Here is a 27,107-nt window from a genome sequence, read left to right on the forward strand (position 1 = left end):
TTTGTGAGTCAGGGAGAATCTGCTGCAGGGAGCAGTTTGGCAGGTAGGAATTATGGGAATACTGCTGGGGAATTGTTGGAGAATTTTTCCATATCTTTTACTGTTTTTTCCTCTCCTGCACTGGGAAATGTTAATGCCAACTACGGTTATAAAATAACTGCACTTTTCAATAGTTTTGGGTAACTTGCCCATTTGGAAAGCTACTTGAATTGTGTGGAGACACATCCGATATAAATACCATCTAGCTGCTGCCTGATCTCTGCTGAAATAGCTTAAGGGTTGTTAGACCACCTCCAGGGGTGTGATACAGGTGGATTCATGCAGCACCATATCCTCTATCACAGCTCATCCTCTGTGCAGTTTCCTCACGCTCTGTCCACCCCTCACCCCCAAATATAGAGCAGCAGAACTACACTGGCTATGCTGCTACAGAACCCTCCATATGGGCAAAGAGAGGGCTGGCTTTGCCCTTAACAGAATAGTCACAGAAAAGCAGCGACACACAGATTTGGTATAATGGAGATTTTTTGGTTTGATTTTCAAACACAAGCATTGAAGCCACAAGATTTTTTATGAAATTAATGCTCAAATCCATAAGGGCCATCTTGCTAGGCAGCATGTTTTACTACCCATACTGCATGTCGTGCCAAACACTCAAACATGGATAGGGTTACTGAATCTTGGGCTGGAGACATTGGATACATCGTGGAGATGAACCACAGAGGCTGTGGGATCTGAGGTTTGTTTATACGACTCTCTTATGCCATCTAGTGGCTTACTTTAGGAACAACATAAGAGCTTGAGTCCAAAGAGACTTGCCTAGCCTTGGAAGATGCAGAGCGAGTGCAGTTTTCAGACAAAGATAGGGGCTCTACACTGGGGATGGGAAGTAGACTAAAATAGGGTGAAAATGCTGGGCTTGAATGAATGCGGTGATTGAAGCCTTACAGCATCTACTCAGCCCAGCCCCATATCCATAATAACAATGCAAACAGGGTTCTGTGGGGTAAGGGATCCTAGTCAGACAAACTTGAATGTCAAACTAAGGATTTTCTTGGTTTTAGTGTTGCAGTTTGTGCTGTGTAAGTGACAGTGTGCTTGGTACTTCAGTGTTAATAATTCGGTCTTGTCTTCATTTCATCAGGAAAACAAACAGAGCATCTACTGGTTCTGAAAGCCGCAGGAAAAGTTATCCTAATCAGAAGTGTTTCATATCTAAATTCTGTGGACCAGAAACGATGGGCCCAGTCCCACTTACTCGGGCAAGCTGTCTCCTTGAAGTCAATGGGCTTACTCACATAAACCAAGCAGGATTTGGTCGTGGTGAATAACAAGTTAAGGAAAAAGCTGTGTTAAAAGAATTTAGTCTTTACAACCAAATAAGAATATGGAAGTCTTAAAAAGAGCATATGGCATTTATTGGCCCCAGAACACTTAACACAGCAACAGTCTCCCAGAGTTCCACTCTTTTTAAAGTGCTTCAAACTCCATTTATATTATTATTTTTAACATTAATATACACTTCAGTATAAACACTGTTCATCAACCAAAGAAATGTATATATTTTTATAAAATTATTTATATTAGGCCAGATTCTGCAGTCACTCTCACCAGTGTAAATTCAAAATAACTCCTGCTAAGTCAATGGAGTTATTTTAATGCTACACCAGGGAGGATGAAAGCAGCATTTGTCCCACTATGTGTATAAACAATACTATTTTATGCTTTGTGTATATATCTCACATACCCAATGAATTACCAAGGAAAGCAATCAAATTTAATAAGGACTCTAACAAAGCCAACACTTGTAATTAGCTTTGGCACAGGCCACCATTCCAGAAGATGCATTAACTTGTAAGCCGTTTTGAACATCATAATAGACAAGAGTAACACAGTGATCAGGGAAGGAGAACCCATATTGCAGTAATTCATACAGTACATCAGGAGACCCAACCCAACGAGGGTACAAATAATTCCCTTATTATGTAATGGCAAAGTTAATTGGCAGGGCATCCAGTCAAGCTGACTGCACCATGAACCTCTGAAATTTTGCTGACAGAGACAGGTTTGTCATTTATTTTAATGTTCTGCAGACAGCCAAGGAACGAGTCCCAAACAGGAAGCCACGGTGTTTCCAAATTTGCTGTAAAGACAAGGAAGAAAGAGCAGCTAAATATGAGCTGTTTTGTAAAGCACTGAATACAACAGGCTGGTGGCTTTAAAATGTTCCCTTTGATATCTCCGATTATTGAAAGGATTGGATAGTCTTTGCTTTCAGAATGTAATATGATACCAACATTCCACGTTGAACTAAACTGCTCTACTATGGTAATTAAAATAATTTTAAACATTATTGCACATTTTATCATGTTTTGCTGTTGATATGAACTGGGTGAAACCTTGATATGGGTTGATATGGGTTAAAACCTCAGTGAGATTGATGGGTGTGAATGCACCCTTCAGTTAACATAACCGGAAGGATAAATTCATCTCGAGCCCTCACCTATGACAAAAGGAGTACATGAACCTTCTCAGGAGTTTTGGACTATATGGGTGGAGTGGCTTTTTGTGAGCATTGTTTTGGTGGGGTGCGGGGAGAGGGGGTTTGGTGGACACATGAAAGTTATATTGGCATAGCTACATAAGTTGAGGTATGAAAAAAAACTACTCCCCAACCGATGTAGCTATACCAACTTTAGCCCCAGTGTAGACATAGCTATGTCGACTGAAGAGTGCTTCTGTTGAGGTAGTTAATGTTGTTGAGGGTGGTGGTGTTCCCACACAGACAGAAAAATGCCTTCTAATGGCGTAGGCTGCATCTATGCTACAGGGCTATGCCAGCCTGTACTGTAGTCATTGTGTGTGAGAGAGAGAGAGGAAGCGCGCGAGACCCTACCTGACAAAAAATGATGAGATAATACAAGTTAAGTCTCCTGTCACCTGAGTGTTTTTTCCCTTATAGGAGATGATATGGCCCGTAGTATGTTTGATTTTTTTTTTCTTTCAAAAAAAGAAACAAAACACCAGGAGGAGCAACAAAACATTAACTTGAAGTAATATTACCTGGAACTCTTCCAAAATACAGCGGCTGACCCACGTTAGCAGAAAGTGAGGCAGAGGATCCAATGGTGTAGTTGCTCTTTGCATCCACATCTAGGTGCACAATGTTCTGTTTCTGAGTTACTGTAAGGAATTTGGTAAATCAGTAACTTTGCTCCAGTCAACCGTCCACTAGCAATGACCTACTATTTTAAGAAGTGTTTGTCTTGCAGGAATGTGATTTATAGGGGAAGTTTTATTTCACTATATTTCCAAGTCAAACTGACATATACCAAAATACCTATGGGGATGAGAAAAGCGTTCAACGTAAAAGCCCAAAGGTTCTCTTCCCTACATGCAGTCTTAAATAATTAAAACCTGTTATTATTCTAAAGAATGTTCTTAGAAAAAACAGCAATGGAATTATTTAGTGTATAAAAGGTTAGGCATTAGATTTGGGCTGCAGCAGTCTTTTTTGTTCTTCCCACCCCTTCCAGTTTCAGAAGCAGGCAAGAGGATACAGTACCTGCTATGGAGTGCCACTGTCCATCACATAGAGACTGCTGAGGAGTGACGGATGTCTGGAACTCTGCAGTACCTTTATTTCCAGAGGCAGTGACCTGTAAAACAGTCATTTTTCAAGTTACTAGGGAAAAGAAAGAAGTGACAAAAGAATATCCGACTAAACAATTTACTGAACTCACTGACTGGTGCATTTCACCAACACTTTAAAAGGCCCAGTCAAAATATTTGGACTCCCAAACAGTCTTCCTTAAAGAAAGGTAGATTCCATTTACAGAGTCCTAAGAGAGAATAGTGTATACTCTATACATACATAAATCCGCCCCCTTGCCTCCTTCCCCAGGTTTCCTTCAACTTCCCTGACACACCCTTCGCTATTGAAAAAGATACTAAAATAGAACTGCTGAGATTCTGCAGTGGGTGTGTGCAGAAAGCTACGGAGAAACTACACAGGGAGCTGCACAGAGCAGTCGGTGCTCCATGGTTGTGCTCTTCCTAGCAGCCTGGCAAAGGCTAAGGGAGAAGTGAGGGCACATGGTTCCATGATCCACTGGCCTAAACCCTGGTAGATTTTTGTAGGAGCAGAGTACCACAAGTGCTCCTTGTCCTGAGGAGAGGAGGGTTCTCTGACACTCCCCTTCACCCTGCACAGACTATCATGGAGCTGCCTGATGGAAGCCTGTGTTCATACAATGGAAGCTGCTCATACTGATATGGTAGCAAACATAAGGTTCACGCTCCACAGAGATGGTTATAAGACACCATCATGAAGTTTTTAAATGTATTTTTAATTTGGTTTTCTTTTGTACAAAGTTAGTTTGGTGTTCAAAGTAAGATGTCCCTCTTCTTAGTTATGGTAATACAGTTCAAACAGAAGTAAACCCCCATGCTCACCTTTCCTGCTTCCATGTAAACAGTTAAATAGTTGCTTTGTTTGTTTCCAGTATGCAGTAGGACGCCTGTTAGGCTTCTCACACGAATGTTAAATATGATCTTAAATTCCAAACCCATCACAAAAGAGTTATCTGCAGGTGTGAGAAGGGGAGGAGGGAGAATAATTAGAACAGCGCATTAAGAAGGGGAAAAGTATCACCTATATATATATATACACACACACACACACACACACACACACAACATGAAGCTATATCTGTCTGATATAATAAACTGATAGCTATATGTCTATGTCTCTATCGATCTATGTGGATTATATAATAAAGACATAGCTCCACGTAGCGATTGCTACACTACTTACCAATGACGATATATCCCTCTTCATTAAAGAAATATATCCCAGGCTCCAAAGAGCCATCCAAACATGGAGGGACACCAGTGTTCCGATGAGGAGTATTCATGAGCTTTCCATTCATTTTAAAATTTCTCAGGCAACCTACAAAACTCTTTCTTGGTATATTCTGAAAACATATTTAAAAACATGAATAAATAACAATAATAATAATAAGTAATTAATAATAATATGACAATAAATTAAAGCATGCTGGCTATTATTTTAATAACAGATCAGCCAAGCAGTTCTTTAGCATTGTTTGAAGGTGGAAAACCCAAGTATGAAATGCACCTAAAGACTGATACAGTGAAAATGTGTACTATGTCATGAAAGAAATGCCAGTAAACCATGAAAGAGTCAAGCATGCTAGAAATGTTGAAATCTTGAAAGGGTTATTGCAAAATCTTATTTGTAGAATAGCTGTTTTCCAATGATACATCCAAATGTTGACAATCTAACAGTCTAATTCTGATTTCAAATACTAAGCACTCACCCACCCCCAAACAGCTATTGTGTAGTGATGCACATACCTAACAGGTCATTTTTAAAGAGAACAGAGGTAATGCATACCTAAGATTAGAATCAGGTTCTACATCTATAATCCCTCCTAAAATCACAGTGATCAGTAAATGGGAATCCCTCCATCTGGTATTGAATACTACTAAATCTAGTTTAGCTGGAGATACCTTAAGTATCTGCTGAAGTGAATGCTCTAAGGGGAAGGGGTGCTCTTGGAGAAAAGAGGAATTTGACTTTTGCAGATAAAGGGGACTCAGGAGCAGCACATGGCTGCAATCAATTTATAGAGTAAAATGCTGATAATTTGTGTCAAGCTGAAGGCTGGGCACACAGTTGGGGAAGAGGTATGTATCTATAATTAGGAATTTGTGGACACTATGTATAGATGGTCTTAGTAATCTAAATCCCTCTCACCATGACCTCCCTTTACAATACTTCAGTGTCTTCATCTGCAGTGCAATGAAAAAAAAACACCCCCAAATCTTCATGATTTACCTGTACTTTCAGGGATGGAAGCCCACCCAGATAGACTGGTGGATTAGTGCTGAAGGTGGAATTACTTGCCAGTTTTCCTTCCCTGGCCCTCAGACCATCAATAATAAGATAGCCATTCTTCCCATCCATATTGAATACCACCTTTGTGGGGAAAAGCATAATTACCATTAGACACATTGGGTGGAATTTCAAAATCACTTATGTGAGGTAGAAGCACAAGTCCCAATGAAAATCAATGGAACTTGTGCTCCTAAATCATTTTGGTACTTCTGAAAACTCTAACCATCAAGTTACAGACAGTATAGTCCTAAATTCAGCATGCATTTTTGAGGCTCACTTGAAACTAGCAAAAATAGAAAGTAGGTGGGCAAAATGCTTTTTCAAATACCTTATAGTTCAAAAACTAGGAATATTTTGCACAGCATCAGTTATCCAGGTTCCTTGTTTTTCATTACTCCGGTATATAACCAGAGTAATCCACTGACTTTCTAGATGCCTACGGGCATCAGAATAACGCCTTAAACCATAATGTCCCTATCCTACAGACACATACTACCTACCTTAATGTTCCCTTTTTTGGGGAACTTTCCTAAAGTAATACAAGTATTGTCACAATCCTAACTGCATTAGAACTAGGCCACTGCCATGAGATTTTTGACAACGAAGACCTGTCATCCACACGAACCTTCAGCCATATGAACTAGCTCCACAAGATTGAGGTGAATATACTCCCAGCATTTTAAAATGCTGAGCACTTATGGCTGTGCATATTAAGTGCTGGTACATGTTTTGCAATGGTTCACACAGTTAATTCTGTCCTAAATGTCGTAATACTTACAGTATGCCACTGCCCATCATTGTATTTTGCTTTGCTTTTGATTTTAATTTTCTTTCCTCCAGCACCAAATGAAAAGACAAAACGTCCCTTTGAAATGTAAAGAGCGATATAAGAGCTCTCAGGCTTATTTCCCACAAAAAAAATCAGTCCTCCCGATGATGCAGTCCGTACATCTACTGAAAAATGTGACCTTTAGTGGAAAGAGAGGAGCAGAGAAGACATTAAAATGTGGCCTTGTTTTGCTTACTGACATACTTTTCCATAACCTTTAGAAAGATGCAAGGGGCCTGATTCTGCCAGTATAATACCAGTACATCAAAGTGAGATTACTATTAAGTATTTGAATGCTGATGATGTACTCAGTACTTTAGAGAATATAAAGTAGACAAGGCCAGTGGGTATCTTCACTGTTTGGTAACCACTAAATTTAATTAAAAATCCTCTCTGAACAGAGGGGCAATATAGTGTGTCCTGAATTCTAGTTTTGGCAAACCAAGAGAAGAAGCAACTTTGACAGACAAGGACACTCTTCTGAAAAATCCTGTCATCAGTCTCAGAGAGTTCCATCCCGGAAACCAGTAACAGAAGCCCCCAGTCTGGTCTTAACTGTTGGAATGTAGGGGGAGAGTTTTGACCTACAAACGCAAGTCAATTAATTTATTAACACAATAGTAGCTTTTTGAATCATAATTATGTGTTACACCATTCACATTTCTGAATATGGGCTGAAGTTGGCAGATTTAGATTCTTGGATTGTGCCTCCATGTGCACTAAATTCAAGCATCTCATTCCAGGCAACCTGTTCAGCTTTGTTCTGTAGAAACAATGATTGGGAGAAACAGTTCTCTGTCAAGCCCTTAACAACAATCAGGGTGCACCCTATTACTCCCAAAGAGATGCACATTGGGAAATCATAACCCTTAGCACCTAAAGGCTCAAGATTCATTGGAGAATACAGCATTAGAAGTTAAGTGTCACATTACCTGTCTGTCAGTGATGCCTGGGAAAGTGTATACAGCAAATGACTGTTGGGAGTGTTGCCAAACTGATAAGCTCCATTGATGAAATTTAGCTGAGTAGGTAAAGCACAGCTTTTCTGGTCTAGCTGCACTTCGGCACCTGTCAGGGAAGCACGGTACTTTTCCTTCTGTAACTGCAAGGCAGAATTTGAATCTTTAATATGTATAACTGAGATAATAATTCAATATACATATTTCATAGTTCCCATCAGAATCAGTCAACACCCTCCTTCGAATGGCTAAAGAACTGTTATCACTCTGGAGAGTTATATATTGAGCATGGGATATGGAGAAGGGAGAGCTTGTTCCAGATGCTAGATGGAAAAGGAGTAACATCAGTTCCTCAGCCCTGCCAGCTCATGTTGGTGGAGCCTAAGGCTGAGAATCAGTGTGGATTGGAGTTTATAGTAAACATAAACATACCTTGAAAATCTTAGAGCTGTTAGGATCTCCTAATTCTTTCAGCAGCATTGGCTGGAGTGACTTGTACATCCTGCAGGCTCCCACGGATACACCAGTCTTCTCAGTATAATTGATTAGATTTTGAACTTGAGGGAGCTGACCTGTCCTAGAATGGGGAATAAACATGAGGAATGAGAATGAGCAATGAGCACTATAGGAGACCACCCTTTATCATCCCTATTATTTAATGAAAACCACCATATATTCTAGAGCTGCACTGTTTGGACGTATACCCTTACAAGGTAGATCTACTCTGAGTGACAGTCTGTTCAAGGGACATCTACCAATTTTCACCTGTCACAATAGTATGATTTATATGAGTGATCCTAAACTCTTGGCGCAGACACATCCAGAATTACTGTTGTAAGAACTCATATATTTTGTATTAGCATGTGATGTCACCAGGAAATCCCAACCACTTATACAGTAGGTGGCTTATAGAATCCAGTGTTGTACCTCTGGCAGCTTTAGCAGGCCAAGCCTAAATAAAAGTATCAGCTGCTTCCTGGAGGGGGGGAGGAGGGGAATCCTTGAAGATGTTGCATGACCTACTGGGTGGGAAGTTTGTGAAAAATGAAAGGAGGCTGTAGTCTGGAGCTCTTGCCTGAAACATCCCACCTCTGCTACAGTCATACTACTGAGGTAAGCCACTGCTGTTGCATCCTCAACTGAATTTAGGAGCCTCTCAAAAGCTACCTACTTGAAAAAATGCTGTTGCCATTGAGAAAAGGGAGCTGGAATACAGTAGCTCTGGCAGTGTCACACCTTCTGGACTAAAGTAAGAAGGTTTTGCTGATTAGCGATAGAAGAGGATTAGTCAGGGCAAACCTACGGTCTTGCTAAATCAGCCACACTCCCACTCAACTGGATGCCCAAGTGTGAGGGCTAAAAAACTATCAGTTTGTTACTGTGCAACTCTTCCCTGTTGCCAGAAACACTCTTATACGAATCTTCTTTGTGCAAAGGCTAAATCAATGAGAATAAATGTACACATATGTAGGTTGTAAGGTTTAAGGAATCTCTCCAATTTTGGTAAATCACAGATGGACAGACAGGTTAGTGTACATGTTGCACAACTTCACAATGCTAAGGCAAAGATTTAATGAAGATATATACAAACCAAAAATACAACATAATTTTTGTGAAACCACACACACTCATGCACATCCAAACACTCAATAGTCAGTAGAAACAAGCAGGCCCCAACTGGGAGAATACCTGTGACAGGAATTAACTTAATGAAAGAGAACACTTAAGGTGAAATTTCTCTTCTAAATTGGGCTTGCAAAGATGTATTTACCACCAGGTGGATGTGGAGGGGAAAAAACTGAGTAACAAATGGGTAACATAAACCAGCAATCAGGTCTTTTTACAAGTACCCTCATTTATTGATGTAATTATTTATTTTGCATATACAAATTTTTTTGCTCATGCAATTATCTGGCTGCACATGTATTTTTTTATGACCATAATTTAGGCAAAGATGTTTGAAAATTTTGGGCCTTGCAATATACACATTCCAATATAATGATGCTTTTAAACCAAACTTCTAGTGAAGGAATACAATTCAGAGTGATCTTCCAATACAACAAAAGATCAAACTCCATTAAAACTTATAAAAGTGATGAATTGGCCAAATACAAGAATGTATTTGTTGTGCAACAAGGTTATGCATTCATCAAGGTTTCATGTACCTAGAAGAAATGCAGATTGGTGAGAAGCAATTCCAATTACTCATAAAGGAAAACAGGACATTTCTCTCTTTACCCCAATGTCTGCCACTGCAAATATTCCCAAGTTAAGTACCTTTGTATAAAGACATTGGAGATGCAGCCTTCAAAATTATCACCACCCAATTTTATAGGTTGACTTAATTTTCTAGTCATTCCTTGAGGTTCAACAACCATTGACACAGGCAGATCATCAATCAGGAGCCTGACCCTGAAACAAGATGGATACAAATAAGAGTGAAAAATTTAGGAAAAACACACTACCAGCTAAATGAATTTATTTTAAAAAAAGATCTGACACACCATGCCTTCCAGTTACATCTGAATGCGTTTACAGGCTTGGTCTCCTATCACTTCCATGGGTTTTATACCCATACTAGTTCATTGACTTAACCATATTTAAAATGGTGCAGTACAGTTAGAATGAGAGCAGAATGTTGCCTTATGGTCTTTGGGTGAGATCTTGGTCTCAGTGACGTCAACAACACAACTTCCATTGACTTCAGTGGGGCCAGGATTCTACCACTTATGCCAAAAGGAAACAGAATTTGACAAGTTGGACACTGCTGCTACAGAAAAACTCTGAATGTTATCATTAGCCCAAGGCTTTAATACAATCACAGGCTATTTTTCAAATTCCTCTTTTTTAGCCAGCACAAGTTTTTATATAACCCTATAGAGACCAGTGTTTTTTAGAAGTCATCTAATTTTCAGTAAATTAGATTAATTTTAGTAAATTGTCTCATAATCTATATAGGAGATCAATATTGAGAAAATTAGGAGAGATATTACCCTTCCTCCTCAGGCCTGTAAAACATCTACATTAGATTGGTTTGCAATTTACACTCAAAGATGTGAAGACTATGAGTGTGAGAAGCTATCCAAAGCTATGTCTTGCCCAACCACAGAGAAAGACACTTAGTGCACAGAAAAGCAGATTCAAGCCTTTTGGTTTGAAAGCTCAGACTACCAGTATTGCTGTGAAATATAGGAGCTGAACTGGAACTTAGCAGGTATTGACATGCAAATATGCAGATAAAGAATCATCCACTGCTAGCACAATTCAGAATTTAGTTTTAACTATGTACTATTTTATAACCAAACATCAGGTCAAGCAAACATTCTACAATCTTCTCTTTCTAACCAAGGCTTGCATTCCATTCAAAAACTAAACATAGAACTGGACTTACATGCTGCCATCTTTGATTACTGACACATAATGCACTGAACCATCTTCATATTTCTTGCTGGATTGTTTTTCCTCATCTGTCATCTTTACGATTACAAAGCCGTCTCTCAGAAAGATGGTAAGAATATTAGGCTAAAAAATAAAATAATCCTATAAAGTTATCATTAAATATAGGCAGCTTCAGGTTTTCCTGATATCACCATGAACCCAATTCCCAATGGTAAGTCAGGGTGGCAGCATGCATTGCTCCCAAGAGTTCTTGGAATCCAACATGGCTCCGTGGGAGGAAAACTTCCTTCCCAGAAAACTGTTCTGGGCCACCCCAAAAGCTGTACCTCTCCCAGGGTAATCTCCAAATCATACTACTCCAGAAACCCTGCAACTAACACAGCTTCTAGAGAAGGGAAGAGACCTGCCAGCCAACATCAGACTTCGGGATGCAAAAAAATAAAAACGTTATTTAAATGTTTAACTGACTTTTACCAAGAGGTGGGGATTGAACTCCCCACCTACTGAATGCCATTGTTTCCTCCAGAAGCACACACACACAGGAACTTCTTCTAGATTCTGCCCCTCCAGTGGAGTCACTTCTCTCTGCACTTCTTATTCGCAAGCAAGTCATTTAATCTCTCTTTACCTATGTTTACCCACACTGTCTGAGCGCTGTGAATAGTCATGGTTGGAAAATGGGAACATTTTAAGGCAGTGGTTCTCAATCAGGGGTATGTGTACCCCTGGGGGTACACAGAGGTCTTCCAGGGGATACATCTACTCACCTAGATATTTGCCTAGTATTACAACAGGCTACATGAAAGGCATTAGCGAAGTCAGTACAATCTAAAATTTCATACAGACATTTACTTGTTTATACTGCTCTATATACTATATCAGTGTTTCTCAACCTGGGGATCATGATTTATTTTACAAAGATATGGTAAAAATAAGAAAGTAAGCAATTTTTCAGTAAGAGTGTGCTGTGATACTTTTGTATTTTTATTTCTGAGTTTGTGAGCTAGTAGTTTTTAAATGAGGTAAAACTTGGGGTACACAAGACAAATTAGCCTCCTGTAAAGGTTGAGAACCACTGTTTTAAGGGATAGTTTCCACCACAAAAGGTCTATTCTTTTCAATGAAAAATTTCAAAACTCAATTTTTTTTTACCAGATCTTATTGTGAGTAGAATTGGGCAGGAAACAGTTTTCCCATTCTGCAAGAAACTGAGATTTTGAAAAATGTTCCTGTCCCAAACAGACATGAGTTTTCTTATCCAGAAACAAAAATGAATGTTTCATACCCATATATTGTAATTTAATAATGTTCCACTGGGTGCCAACGTATGAAAGCTAAATCCGACTTGGAAATTGCTGGGAAATGGGAAACCTTCAGCATTCAAACCCAGTATTCCATTCCTGGAGAAAGTTGCAGATCTCACAAGCTAAAAGGCAAAGAGATGATGAATTAGGTTTTCAGTGTCACTTTTTTTATTGGACTGCCTAAGATAAGTTATCATATTGGTCTCTCATTCTTTTATTCAAGCTAATATACACATGAATGGACTCTAACTGAAAACATGTAATAGACAAATTGAGAGTACGGTACCTGAGTTTCCAAGTACAGAACAAGTATATACATTTTGTTGGCATGCATGGAGTCAATCTTGATTTGAACCAGTGTAAGTAAACTGAGGCCCATTTAGTATAATACACGGCTCTGCTCTGTTTACTGTCTATGTTATCAGAAAAGGCCAGATGATTTTATATTCAAAGACAAAAAGTAGGCAGGCAGGGTCGCTGTCCACATGAATGAACTTTGGCCTGGAATGAATACATTCAGATTTGAATCCCTTTCATCCATCCATTAGACAGTGAGGCCAAGAGTGCTGCAGTGGCAGCAGACTCAACCTCAGTGGTAAGGGAGGAGGAGTGACAAGAGTCTTTCAACAGGAAGTGGCTACCATGTGGCATACACAGAGTTGAAAGGGAGTCCCACCCAGTTGGCTGCAGCAGGAAGAATAGTGGTGGCGCCAAAGGCCTCTGGTGATGGATTTGCACGTTTGAAGTTGTGACAGCCATGGGATGCAGACAAAAACTCAGAGGATCCATCGGGGTAGGAAAAAGAAGTAAGAGATGATTACCTATGCAGACCCCATACACAATATCACCCAATGCGTTCCTCAAAGCAGAGACAGCTACTGGTCCACTAGTCACATTTTTCAAGATTATTTAAGAATAAAAGAACATAACTTGAAAATCTGGAGAAATGTTAAAAGTCTAGAAGAGTACTAACGCTGTGCCAGCATTCAAAAACGGCGAGCGGTATGACCTGAGTAACTATAGACTGGTTAGCCTGACATCAGACCTAGGCAGATCAATGGAAAAGCTGATAAAGGATTCAATTGATAAATAGTTGAAGTACAGAAATACAATTAAGGACAGTCAATATGATTTTATGGAAACAAAAGTCTGATCAAACAAACCTGATTCCATGCTTTGATGAGATTACAAGTTTGATTGATAAAGATAACTGCATAGATGTAATATATTTAGACTTTTGTAAGGCATTTGACTTAGTACGTCTGACATTCTGATTGAAAATTTAGAACTATGCAATATCACAGATTAAATGGATTAAGAACTGGCTGACATCTCATAAAGTAATTGTCAAAGGGGAATCATCATTGAGTGGGGGTGTTTCTAGTGGGGTTCCTTAAGGTTCAATACTAATAGGCCCAACACTGTTCAACATTTTCATCAATGGTCTGGAAGCAAATATAAAAATCACTGCTGATAATATTTGCAGATGACACAAAGATTGGCAGAGTGGTAAATAATCATGAGGACAGAACAGTCATACATAGTGACCTGGGTAGCTTGGTAAATTAGACATTCAGGAAGAAGGAACATAAGCCATAACTAAAAATGGAGGGCTGCATCCTGGAAAGCAGTGATTATGAAAAGGATTGAGAGTTCACAGTAGACAAACAACTAAGCATGACCTCCCAATATGATGCTGTGGCGAAAAGGGCTAATGTGATCCTGGATTGTATAAACATGGGGGTAGTGAGGAGGGGTAAGGAAGTGTCCACATTTTAAAAAAGATGCTGAAAAGTTGGAGAGGGTGCAGGAAAGAACTGTAAAGTTGATTTAAGAGCTTGAGAAAATGCCTTACAGCAAGAGAATAAAAGAGCTCCATCTGTTTAATTTATCAAAAAGAAGATTGAAAGGAGACTTGGTTACAGTGTATAAGTACCTCCACAGGGAGTAAATACTGGGTACTAAAAAGGGCTCCTTAATCTAACAGAGAAAGGTATAACAAGAACCAATGGCTGGAAGTTGAAGTCAGACAAATTCAAATTAGAAATACAGCACAAATTTTTAACAGTGAAGGTAAGCAGTCATTGGAACAAACTATCAAGGGAAGTGGTGGAGTCTCCATTTCTTGATGTCTTCAAATCAAGACTGGATGTCTTTCTGGAAGTTATGCTTTAGCCAAACACAAGGCTGGGTGAAAGTTAATGGTCTGTGATATACGGGAGGTCAGACTAGATGATTTAACCGTTCTTTTATGAATCTGTGAACAACAAACATATTAAAAGCAACTTTGCAAATTACCTTCCAGTCATTAGAACATTTCCTACTGACACCAATGGTCTCAGTAAAAGTAACAGATGCAGTGACGGGGTTTTTCACATTCTTCATGCAGCCACGGAATGGAGATGTAGAGATATTAAAGCTGGTTTCAGAGAGGAAAAAAGTAATTTGTTACCTCAATCACACAATAGTACAACAGTCAGTCAATAGAATGATATGAAATAGAAAAATAAAATAGCAGATTCCAAGATGAATCCTTATTGCATACTCATTTTCACCGTCATGTCCTGTCACCCCACTAACAAAGAGCCAGATGATTTTCCACAACTCACAGATTTTAACATATATTTACACATCATATACAACATACAGAATCTGAGCCCAGTCCTCCAAGGGATACAACCAAAATCTTTTACTGATGTCAGTGGGAGGTTTGAGTGTGCACCCAACAGAAAGGCTGGGCCTGCTGACTTTTTAAAATAGTAACTCACCGTTCCCGCAAAGAAGATGGAATTCCACCCAGATAGTATGTGGTGAATTTAAAGACAATGATGTTGGCTTTAATCCCAGGATTAATCGAAACTAATTTTTGTCTCCCAGAAATGTATAATTTAATCTGAAATGGACAGATAGTGAGAATTAGTATACACAAAATAAACAAGAATAATTTAGCACATCAACATGTGCAAACATAGCATAATACAAATGGTCTAATTTTGTTCTGATTTACACCAGTTTAAATACAGAGTAACTGCATTGCTTCAAGTGGATTTACGCTACATTTTGTAAGTAACAAATGCTTAAATGAGGTATGTATGCAGATTTTTGTGCATGAGTGGTCTAGCAATGAATAGATATAATCATAGTTAGTACTTAGATTATGCATTTTATTTGCAGTTCTCAAAGCACTTTTGAAAAGAAGAGTAAGTATCATTATGCCTACTTTACATCAAAAGAGACTGAGGTGATGAAAGGTGACATGACTTTTCTAAGTTCACACAGTGAATCAGTGGCAGAGAGGGAGCAGAACACAGATCTCATAACTTCCAGTCCTAGCCAATGGAACCCACACCTTCTAGCAAGTATGGCACCAAAGCTGAGTGGCAAAACTGAATACTCACATGGCTTGGAAGCACTCTGATTCATGAAGTTCTGAGCGTGAGTGACTAGCACCATTGAAAATCAGGTGCTAAGTTTCTTAATTAGCAAAAGTGTGTTCCGTTTCATTTTACTAATAAGTTTGGGTCTCTGCAGTTTTTCCAGCTATAATCAGAACTTGAATTAGCCACTCCTTTCTCAGTGCATTTCCACACACACTCATGCACGCATGCACAAAAGCTGCATGAACTATTCATAGTAAACAAGTTATCAAATTTAGCCCTCTTGTTTATGAGCAAATTGTCTACAAACAGGTTGTGATTTCTATAAATTAATATGGTGTTTGAAATTCCATTCCTATTCTATGCAAACATATCTCTGCCTACCAATTGCTTACAGCTGGTTCACTGGGAATACTGCTTTTGGCTTTTATATTTGTAAGTCAAAATTGAGCTGTTTTGATTGGACACATAGGTCACATCTTGACTGAATGAGAGTGACTTTTAGAATTAGGTTTCTGACTTAAGTACTCATGTATATGAATTCAAGATGTGCCTTTTGTGAATGTTCTGCAATATTCTCCTAAAATTTGCTGTTTAGGCATATATTCCTGCCAGTAAACATAGTTGTTAAAATATCCAAGAAAAGCTGAACAAAAAAGGGACACAGACAAGCGAAATCATTTTAAAGTTTGAACGTATGTTCACAAATAATTATTTGTAATATTTCCCAAGCTCTAATTTATACATACATAAATACATACACCATTGTTATTTTTACTTTTCAGTCACATTTTGTTATTGTTGAAAAATCTGTCTATTTTAACAGTAGAGTTTAACTATACTTTTGGTCAAAATAATCATCAATAAACGGATTTGATTATGTGTTTCAAAGCAGACTTCATATAAATAGCTCCACAAAATAGCTGGACTGCTTTTAAGCCGAACAGATAAAAAAAGCGGTTGTATAAAGGTCAGTTAAAAGTTTTTTCTTAAAACTGATCTGATAAAAATACCAAGCTAAACATTAAAATAATGCTGGTATTTGCAATTAATACGATAATCCTTAACTAAAGCAATACTGTCAGGGTTTCCTCCCCACTCTGAACTCTGGGGTACAGATGTGGGGACCCTCATGAAAGACCCCCTAAGCTTATTTTTACCAGCTTAGATTAAAAACTTCCCCAAGGCACAAATCATTCCCTTGTCCTTGGACAGTACTGCTGCCACCATCAAATGATTTAGACAAAGATTCAGGAAAAGGACCACTTGGAGTTCCTATTTCCCCAAAATGTCCCCCCAAGCCCTTTCACCCCCTTTCTTGGGGAGGCTCGAGAATAATAGACCAACCAATTGCTTTTAATAAAAGTACAGACCAGACCCTTTATGTTTAGGACACTAAAATTAATCAGTTTTTTAAAAGAAGAACTTTATTATAAAGAAAAAAGTAAAAGAAGCACCTCTAAAATCAGGATGGAAGGTAATTTTACAGGGTAATAAAAAGATTTTTAAAACAGAGGATTCCTCTATAGGCTCAACTTCAAAGTTACAAAAACAGGAATAAACGTCCCTCTTACCATAGGGAAAATTCACAAGCTAAAACAAAAAATAATCTAATGCATTTTCTTGCTATTACTTAAAATTTTTGTAATTTTAGATGTATTATTTTAGGATCTTGTTAGAAGCTGGTTTACCTGGTTGGTCTCTTTCTTTGTCCTGAGAGGGAACAACAAAGAGAGCACAAGCCCCCCTTCCCCAGATTGAAAAGTATCTTCTTTTCCCATTGGTTCTTCTGGTCAGGTGCCAACTAGGTTAATTGAACTGATTAATCCCTTATAGGTAAGTGATTCTGTACCTCTGGCCAAAAGGGATTTTATATTAATGCATACATAAAGGTTGTTACCCTTCCCTTTATATTTATGACAAATACACTTCCAAGAGGGCAAGTCGTTTGAGTGGTTATCTGCCAGGAATAGTTTACCCACAGAAATACATGATATTGAGCAGTGTAAAGATTAATTTCCATATGAGCTTCACACATAAGCTAGTGTTTTTCTAGCCTAATCATCTAAAAAGAAAGGCAAAACTTCACAGTCAGAAGAATTTGAAATAGGATGTGTAGCTTCAGCCATTATGATCTATATATTTTCAGAAGTTCATGATACTTTTAATAAAAGATATCATTTGTTTAAATGACATACTTGCTGATATGTTCCATCGTTTACAGCTGCTTTATTGCTTGCTATTTCCTTTGGAGGTTGTGAGTCAAGTTTGTATCTGAACACCAGATGGCCATTTTCAATATTCAAACTAATGAAATGATCCTGCAATAAGAAAAAAAACCATGGTATAATATATCATATGTATTTTTATTGTCTTGTGAATTATTTTAATAAAGTTAAATAATACTACTACTCTTATATAGCACTGTTCACCAGTAGATCTCAAAGCGTGTTACAAAGGAGGTGTTTTACAGATGGAGAAACTGAGGCATGGGGCAGTTAAGTGACTTGCCCAAGGTCACCTAGCAAGCCTATGGCAGGGCTAGAAACAGAACAGAGGTCTCCTGAATCCCAATCCAGTGCTCTGTCCTCTGGGCCACACTGCCTCCCAGGAGTAAATAATAACAAGCAAGTTTTTGGCAAAAAAGAAAAGATAATATAAAACATTCTAGAATGCACTCTTAATGATAAATATAATTAACTCAAACTCAGGAAAATGAATCAACTCAAAAAAGTACCATCATATCGCTACAAAATTTTTATAGCATCCTTTTTTTATTTCAAAGAAGTTACTGAATTTTATTTTAGCAATAAGGCAATGATTTATTATATTAATAAACATACTAAATATGTCTATAGCATTCTTATTAGATAAGTAATACCACGGGCGATATTATCATTAGTTCTAGCACCTAACAGATTACCTGAAGCCTCAATGTTTATAGGAATCATCACCTATACTCTAAGTTTCTCCTGGCTCTGTTATCTATTAGAACTAGAGCTGGGCAGAAAAAGATAATTCCATCTGGTATGTGGGATTTCAATATTTTGAAATTAGGTTTTATTCCAGTTTGGAACAAATCTTCAAATTTCAAAATTCTCCAAAGAAATGGTATTCAGCCCCAGAGCTGTGGACCCTGTCAGCCTAGACTCCCAGCTGACTGGCAGGTAAGCTGTCAAGGAGATGGTAGGGCAAACTGCAGGAAACCAGGCGGGTTTCCACTGGAACTTTGGCAAAATAAATTATCTCTGCAAAACTTTCAGATTTTGCAGAATCGGTAAATGCTAATGAAAACATGTTTTGTTGGAATTTTTCCAAACAGCTCTAATCACAATACCTAAATCAAAAAAGCACTCATCTCAGATACCAGTATAGGGCCAAATTTTCCTCTCAGTTACACTGGTGCAACTCCATTGGAGTCAATGGGTTCAACTGGGAGCAGAATTTGGCCTATAATTTTGAAAGGGAGGCACAAATGACTATTACATTTTTTTGGGTTACACAATTCCCTTTGTCATGTACCAATATCACAAAAATAACTGCTTTGATGAAAAGGAAAAATGTATACAGAGTCTTTTTAAAGAAAGGTTTACATTACCAAAATGTCATTTATCTGTAACATGATGCATAACAACAACGTATTTTTCTTACTCTTTTGGGTGCTCTTTCAGAGCCATATACAGGGTCAAAGCAGTTAAAACTGCAGCCCATCTATTGCATTTTCATTAATGCTATTCCATCCTCCACTTCCAACTACCTCTCATAACCTCAGTGGCTTTGGGAGAAGTGAGATGATTTGATCCTTACAAATTATTCATCACCTTCTATTTGTTTGGGGTATTTCAGAGATGCACATTACAATAGCTATTTCCTCTTGAAAGCAAGACAAAGGTTTGACTGGCTCAAGAATAGCCTTTTTTAAAACTTATCAGGTCATCACAACATTGCCACCAACAATTCTCCCTCTGAGCCTGTTTCTTCTAAGATGGAGATGCTATCATTCAAGTGAGTAATGGGGCAATTCTTCACCATACAATACCTCACACTCTTTGTTCAGTGCTATAATCAGCATCTGTTCTTTAAATGTCAGTTTCTAAAATGTGTTATAATTAATATTCAGTAGCAATAAAACATAGGACAGAATTTGCTAATCCATTTCACAGATAGCTATGGTAGTTTTGAGAGCTATTATTCCAAGCACTTTCTCAATTAATTTCAGTTTTCAAATTATTATAAGAAGTATATATAGTACTCAAAAGTTAGAATCACTCCATTAGTTACCTGGTTTTCTGCAAAAAACACCAAGCCTTCATCTGCAGTAGTTTCAATTTCCTGCTCGTAGAGCAAATTAGGAATATTTGCTTCTCTAGCTGTGACAAGTGCATAGCCTGTGCCTTCAAAATAGTTTTGGTCAGACTCTGCTTTATATCTGTAACAATGAAACATCACAAATCAGAATATATGGGAACTTATGGGAATATATAATTGCTACCACACGGACATAACAAGAACCACAATAAACGTAATTTTTAAAAAAGTCTAAAACAAAATATTCAGTAAAAGGGGTGACCAGATTCTAGTAATGCAAAATCCTGACCCCACTGAAGTCAATTTCTCATTAACCTCAGTGGGATTAAGATATGGTTTCTAGAGAAGAAAAATCTTATTTAAAATGTTTTAGTGACCTGATGTTTCTTTTTAATGTAATTTTAGGCTATAAAGAAGCCAAACATCGTATGCCGTGGAGCTGAGGCGTTTGAATGTGTGTCTGGTTATTAGAATATTTGGTGGTAGGGTACGTGAACTGAAGTTGCTATGAGTGTGAATGCTTTAGGTAAATGGTAATTTGCCCTGATTTTAAGTGGTCACATCAATAGGAAATACACTTAATCTTAATTTATCAGTGATAACAGTTTTTTCAATTTCTTAATGTAGAACACTTGCTGTGTTTATTTCTTACCTACTGCATGGCTCCACTTCAGTGGTATTGAGATTAAATGTCCTCTTGAAGTTGTACAGGCTAATAACATTCTCATTTAGGTTGTCTAATTCAATGCAGCCTTGGTAACGAGGGTAGTCTAGTGCACTGGGAGGCTGCAAAAAATAAAAGAGCCATAAAAAAACCCCAACCAAAACATCAACATCAATTTAATAATGTTTACACAGACACAAAAATAGTAATGCTGTGACTATTAAAATGTATTATAAATAAATGATATTGTTTAAGCTACATGTTACCATCCAAGAAGAACTATAACATGGTATAAATAATCAAAAGTATTAGCTATAGAATACTCATTAGTTAATAATCCCTAGTTATGATGATTAAACACTTTTACAGGCCAGAATGATATTTCTATTTACCTGAAAATCTGGTGCGTATCCTCCCACATAAAAGACAACACTGTTGGGATCCAGATTTAGGAGTGTGTTACTGCTCCCACTGCTACTGTCAAAAGTCTTCGTGTCTGAGGTTGCTGCTTTAACATAATTCAACTTTGCATACTGGTAAATCCTAAAAGCAAAGGGAAAAAGTAAAGGAATAGCACATTTTATTAATAAAGTAACATCTAAATATGATACAGAAAAAAAGAGATAGAGTGGGTTGTATTTTAAGAGTCTTGTACCTTTCAAACTTCACCCGATCCAAAGTAGCTTCCTCAGTGTTACTCTCACTCACTGATGGGTCCACTTCTATTTCGGCTTCATTGCCTCCCAGGTTATAAACACAAATGAGACGACCATTTCTCACAGCCATACCAATGTAGTCCTTGGAAGCCTAAAAATAGAAGAGCAAATCAACTATCAATGAATGATTGATGCTAGAGCTGGTAAAATATAGTAGAATTACTTCAGGGACACTACAATGCTTTGAAAGCTAGAAAGCTATCCTCCTAATGTAGCAATCATTGCATTTAGAAACGTTTTTCAGTTTACTAATTTTGGGATGGATGTTTTGTAGCTTCATTGGCTGCTCTGTTTCACTTATAATAATAATTTCAAATCAATTTAAGAGTTCGATGCACTTGGATTGAATGGAGTCCAAACACAACTCTTACTTTTATTATTATAACAAAAATATTACTTACCAATAAAAATACTTTCTACTTTTGTAGTGTCTTCCACATGAGGTTATCAAAACACTATATACATACTAATTACTTTAGTCTCACAGTGCCTCTGCGAGTTAAGTAAAATGGAAGAAACAATATTAAGTCCAATTGCTCCTATTGAGATCCCTGGAAGCAATAATCTTCCATACAATTACCCTTTTATTTCTCCCATACAGAGTATTTCAATAAACCTCAATCAAAGCCATCATAGGCCAAATGTTCAGAAAGACGAGAATCATAGAACCATAGGGTTAGAAGGTACTGCAAGGATCGTCTAGTCTAACTCCCTGCCAAGCTGCAGGATTTGTTGGGTCTAAACTATCCAAAACAGATGGCTATCAAGCCTCCTTTTGAAAGCCTCTAGTGAAGGAGCTTCCATGACCTTTGTAGGCAGTCTGTTCCATTGTTCTACTGTTTTTACATTTAGGAAGTTTTTCCTGAGATTTAATCAGGAAGATAAAATCCATTGTGAAATAACTGCACTTAAACATGTACCTGCATATCCACCACATTTATAGTGAATGCATGTACAGGTGGGTAACTGAGCATACAAACTGATAGGTGGTACCTATATACATAGGAAAATTGGGGAATTGTGCTAGGTGTTTGTGCAAATGGGAATGCATGAGTAAGAATGTATTGTTTTGCATATGCAGGACAGGGAAAATAAAGAGGTAAAAGACTAAATTTTAAATAAGAGGACCATTTATAAACCCAGTTAAGAAAAGGTTTGTTATTAGTTATACTGGAGTAACACTCAGAGGCCTGAAACAGGATCAGGGTCCTACAGTGCTAGGGGCAATACAAACACACAGGAAGCCCGAAGCAAACAATGAAGTCCATGGTTACAAGTTAGGGTCACTGCCAAGATTAACTGGTGGCATCCATTATTGGGAAGTAACTTTTAAGGCAGAACAGCAGGATAAGAGAAATAGACATTTGCCCAAACAGTTGTGTGTCCAGTGGAGGAAAGGGCTATGTTTCTTCCCAATAAATGTATTCCTACACATAAAAAATTAAGCTAATGGAAGTTATCTGCATTGACATCCCTTTATACTCCAAAATGCATTTTCTGTTTTAAGTACTGGAGTAAATCAAAAGAAATACCTACATCCTTATTACCCAGGTACATTACAAACATATTTGAAGTCTGTTGCAAGCTGTCTTCTCTTGGCAGAGGTCTTTGGAGAAAAAAAGAAAGGGAAGTATAGCCCCTCAAATCCTCAAGATCACTTGGAGGTCGAACCTCTACCCCAGAACGACCATTGAACCTCATGGGAATAGCAACCTACAAAGAAAAACAAATACAATAGGGTAAACATTTCTACCTTTAAATTAAAAAAGGCATCACCTCCCTAAAAACATTGGGTTGTGTCTGGGCTAAGTGAACTATGACTAACAGCCATGGATTGCTACAACACTGCAAGATCAGACTCTAAACCAACACAATTATAGAGAAGTGTAGGTACTACTCTACTATTACTAATACTTAGTACTTATGCAGCACTTTATATCTTCAAACATTAACTAATCAGTCCCCACAACACCTTTGTATTGTAATTATTATTCCCATTTTACAGCTGAGGCAACAAAGAGTCCAGGTCAAATGGAGCTGTTAGTGCTCAACACCTCTGAAAATCAGGCCTCTTATTCAGATGCCTACACATGGATTCAAATGCCTCACTTTAGGCACTTGGGTTGAAATTTTGGTCTCAATGCTTTGCTCCAGTCCTAGATCTCAAGCCCTTTGCTCAGTCCCCTAGCTTCACTGCCTGGCAGGTACTACAAAATGTAGCTAATAAAGATATACAACACCAATATTCTTGAGAAGTTCTCTTTAGGCCAACATCTGAGCAAAATCTTTTTTGGTGTGGACCACATCTTAATGGAGAGAGTCTCGTGGACACTTGCCCTGTTATTTGTGATCAGATCATCCCATGGCAATCAATGGGAAAATGATACTATCCAAGTAATGTATATTTATCTGGCTTTTAGTGCAATATAGAGGTTAGAAACAAACATCAGCAACCCTGTGTGACCTGCCAGCTCTCTGTGGATCGCCAAAGAATCACAGACCAGTTTGAGAACCTCTGTTCCGATTAATAGTGACTGGCTTCAAAGAGCAGCATCCAGCCCTCCTCCACTGGAGAGAAAGTCACCACAACAAGGAGCCTTTGAAAGGAGAGGAAATACCAAAATGTAGGGATGATCTTGGCTAGGAGAGGAACCTTGGAGTGGGGCAGAAGGAAAGGTATACAATACTGTTGTACCTAGTTTATTCTGGTGCCCACCACCACAGTATCTAAAGTGCTCGCTAAAACCAGTAGATTAATTTTTATGTAGTATCCTTCATACATATTATAACAAAATATTTTGCAGAGGGGATTGAAAGCATCCTTGTGTACAAAAATCCCTCGTGTCAAGCAATAATGGATGTTTTTGTGACAGACCTTGTTTGCAGCATCTCTGGCCTGCTGAATGAGCTCTCTTATGCGGTTTACATTCTCAGATATGTTGCCTATTGGCATCAGCTGTTGGTTGATGCTCTCAATCTTGTTAAACAGATCCGGGAGCTTGCTTGTTAATTTCTTTACTGTTATTGTGATGAGAGAAAAAAAAATTATTGGGGGACTGGAAAGGAGGAGAGATACACATGCAAAAAATGTCAGCTGTGATAGTCTTATTAAAAGTCTCACAATATTCAGTGTTTCCTTAAAATCCCAGCTCCTGGAGAAAACAGATTACATGAGAATCTCAGCTTTCTTTTTTTTTTTAAAACCTAAGTTTTTAACCCTCATGCTTGTGGAGAAAAGCCTGGAAATGTGACACGTGCCTAAAGGCTTAAAAGCCAAATAAAAAGAACTCCAAATTTATTATTTTTAAAAATCTCATGATTTTAAAGCCAATCTCATGGTTTTTGGATGCTAGGGGTTGGCCAAATTTGCTATACGTATGGTTAGCTAATGTAATTCTCTTTTCGCATACACTGGTGTAAATCAGGAGTAGCTCCATTGACACCAGCAGTTATATTGGAGCAAAACACTTGTAAATAAGCAGAACATCTGGTCCACTGTGTTTCAAACAATGCAGTTGTGCTTACATAAAATACACCATCCAGAAACTTAAAACACTTTTCATTGTTATGGTTTAATTATCCACCTTATCATAACACTATTGTTTTAAAAGCCACCTTCATTCAGACGCACCATCTCTTATTATTATTACATCATTAACAATGGGGTTAATTTCACATACTATATTTTATTTTATTCCATCAGATTCAGATTCTACAGAGCTAAAAACAAATTCAGCATATAAGTTCCTTGGGGTAATGACTATGCCTCTTACGTTTTTACAGCACCTTGCACACAGTGGGTGCCACCAGAAACAAATAATAATAATAATTATCACTATGTCTACCTGTTACTCTGATAGAAATTTGAGAGGCATTAAACAACACATATTAGCAAACAGCAAGCACAGCACCCACCTGAATTGTTTGCTTCTGTCAAAGCCTTATTGAAGTCAGCACTCTGAGTGCTTCCATAGGTGCCCTTTATTTTTTCCACATCTGCTTTAATTGGGTTCAGTTCATCCAGTACATTAGCAGTGATATCATTGGCATTTTTGACCATGTTCTTTGCACTGGTAATGACGCTGTCTATGTCATCTAAAACACACACACACACAAAAGTCTAACTAATTACTTTACACAATGGCAGAATAACACAAAGTAGATGTGCTCGGTAAATGACTGACCTCTGTTTATCCCATTGAGATCATTTTGAAAAGAAACAAGGTCTGTCAGCACCTTGTTCTTCTTTCCTTCCACAATACCCAGTCTCTGCTTTATATCTTCAAGAGTTGGATTGATATCTGTAAAACAGTGCACTATGAATCAACCTGGTAGGTGTTACACAAAGGTGCCCTTAGCCACCTGGTGGAATGGCAGCAGCACTCTGCACTATCACATGAGCGTTGGGCACATACCTTTCCCATCCCAGTTAAACAACTTAGGTAGTAGTGTAGATAGTAACCAGCAGTGAAGATACCCATTCTGCCCCTCATAATAGGAAAAAATGAGTGATTAAGGCAGCTTAAGCGAAGGGCACAGATGTTGGGGATACATTATTATGCATTATGATTATATATTATGTATATAATGCACAAATAAAAATACGATGTCCCATTATGATTATGACTAGTGATTATAATACTGCCACAAGGGGACATACCTTAGAAGACTAGTAATGAAGAATGAGAATTGTGAAGATGACATTAAAAAAAAAGAACCACTACTGCATTCAGAAAACTGCACAATCTGGAAGGATAAAGACAATCTGATAAAAACAAAACCCAGCATGTATGGGACAACTGTTGTGTCGATACTGCTGTAAGGATTGGAGAGCAAGAGTATGAGGAAAGCCAATGAATGCAAGATTTTGACTGCAGAAATGAACTTGCTGAGGGAAATACTCAGAGTTTCAAGACTGCAGAAAATAAAAAATGAAGAGATAAGAAAATGGCGAGGGCAAGATACATTGGATAGATGTGGTGAAGAATGACATAGACCAAGAAGGTTTAAAGATGAACAAAGCTGTGAAGCTGGTACAAGACAGAAGTGCTGGAAGGACTTCATTTGGCCCCTTTGTCGCTGTTAAGATGATGGATGGGAATCAAAGAAGAGAAAAAGCCATGAAAGAAGAGAATGGAAAACAGGATGAAATATTATACTATGATCTATATACTATAAGATTGTATGCTTGTGTATCTGCTGGGCCACCTGTAATGAATGTATGTGTGTGTGGACCACTGATCTCTACAGGATGGAACATCAGAACCGCTCAAGTGTGTGTGACCATGTCACCCTCTATTGGCTGCATTCCAGAAACGGTAAATACTCTACTAAGCATGTACCATTATGAATGTTTCCCAGGTTACTGCTAGCACAAAATATATTCATGGATCAAAATAACAGTGCAGAAAGCCGACTTTAGCTTTTTATTAACAGACCTGTCAATTTTGTGCAATTTAAGCTATTCAGGGGTTTGGCAAACAGACGTGCACGGCATAATCCCACAGGCATGTGTGTGAAACGTAGGATACCCGATAAAACAAAGGGACAAAAGGCAAGTACAATACATGGATCCCGTTTCAGTTAAAGATGCTGAGATGCTTTACTGCAGAATCATGTGTTACATTA

At 38.0% G+C, this 27,107-nt stretch overlaps 1 protein-coding gene across 3 annotated transcripts in view; it reads right to left on the bottom strand.

Annotated features, from left to right (window-relative positions):
* Nucleotides 1-1,396: 1,396 nt before the first annotated feature.
* LAMA3 (laminin subunit alpha 3) overlaps nucleotides 1,397-27,107 on the bottom strand; it is a 187,375-nt gene continuing 161,664 nt past the window's right edge. For all 3 annotated transcript variants that reach the window (XM_043507984.1, XM_043507982.1, XM_038391479.2), the window contains exons 56-78: nucleotides 25,664-25,780; nucleotides 25,395-25,574; nucleotides 24,355-24,497; nucleotides 23,016-23,192; nucleotides 21,419-21,570; nucleotides 21,156-21,306; nucleotides 20,752-20,885; nucleotides 20,073-20,220; nucleotides 17,990-18,112; nucleotides 15,183-15,307; nucleotides 14,713-14,833; nucleotides 12,396-12,536; nucleotides 11,103-11,233; nucleotides 9,989-10,123; nucleotides 8,144-8,288; nucleotides 7,685-7,854; nucleotides 6,702-6,891; nucleotides 5,864-6,004; nucleotides 4,817-4,976; nucleotides 4,456-4,586; nucleotides 3,566-3,659; nucleotides 3,064-3,183; nucleotides 1,397-2,143 (exon numbers count right to left, since the gene is read on the bottom strand). In XM_043507984.1, the coding sequence (XP_043363919.1) occupies nucleotides 1,998-2,143; nucleotides 3,064-3,183; nucleotides 3,566-3,659; nucleotides 4,456-4,586; nucleotides 4,817-4,976; nucleotides 5,864-6,004; nucleotides 6,702-6,891; nucleotides 7,685-7,854; nucleotides 8,144-8,288; nucleotides 9,989-10,123; nucleotides 11,103-11,233; nucleotides 12,396-12,536; nucleotides 14,713-14,833; nucleotides 15,183-15,307; nucleotides 17,990-18,112; nucleotides 20,073-20,220; nucleotides 20,752-20,885; nucleotides 21,156-21,306; nucleotides 21,419-21,570; nucleotides 23,016-23,192; nucleotides 24,355-24,497; nucleotides 25,395-25,574; nucleotides 25,664-25,780 (3,275 nt within the window). In that variant the 3' untranslated portion in view covers nucleotides 1,397-1,997. The remainder of the gene's footprint in view (nucleotides 2,144-3,063; nucleotides 3,184-3,565; nucleotides 3,660-4,455; nucleotides 4,587-4,816; nucleotides 4,977-5,863; nucleotides 6,005-6,701; nucleotides 6,892-7,684; nucleotides 7,855-8,143; nucleotides 8,289-9,988; nucleotides 10,124-11,102; nucleotides 11,234-12,395; nucleotides 12,537-14,712; nucleotides 14,834-15,182; nucleotides 15,308-17,989; nucleotides 18,113-20,072; nucleotides 20,221-20,751; nucleotides 20,886-21,155; nucleotides 21,307-21,418; nucleotides 21,571-23,015; nucleotides 23,193-24,354; nucleotides 24,498-25,394; nucleotides 25,575-25,663; nucleotides 25,781-27,107) is intronic.

The sequence above is a fragment of the Dermochelys coriacea genome, chromosome 2, assembly GCF_009764565.3.
Source record: "Dermochelys coriacea isolate rDerCor1 chromosome 2, rDerCor1.pri.v4, whole genome shotgun sequence".
In the NCBI taxonomy this organism is placed as follows: domain Eukaryota; kingdom Metazoa; phylum Chordata; order Testudines; family Dermochelyidae; genus Dermochelys; species Dermochelys coriacea.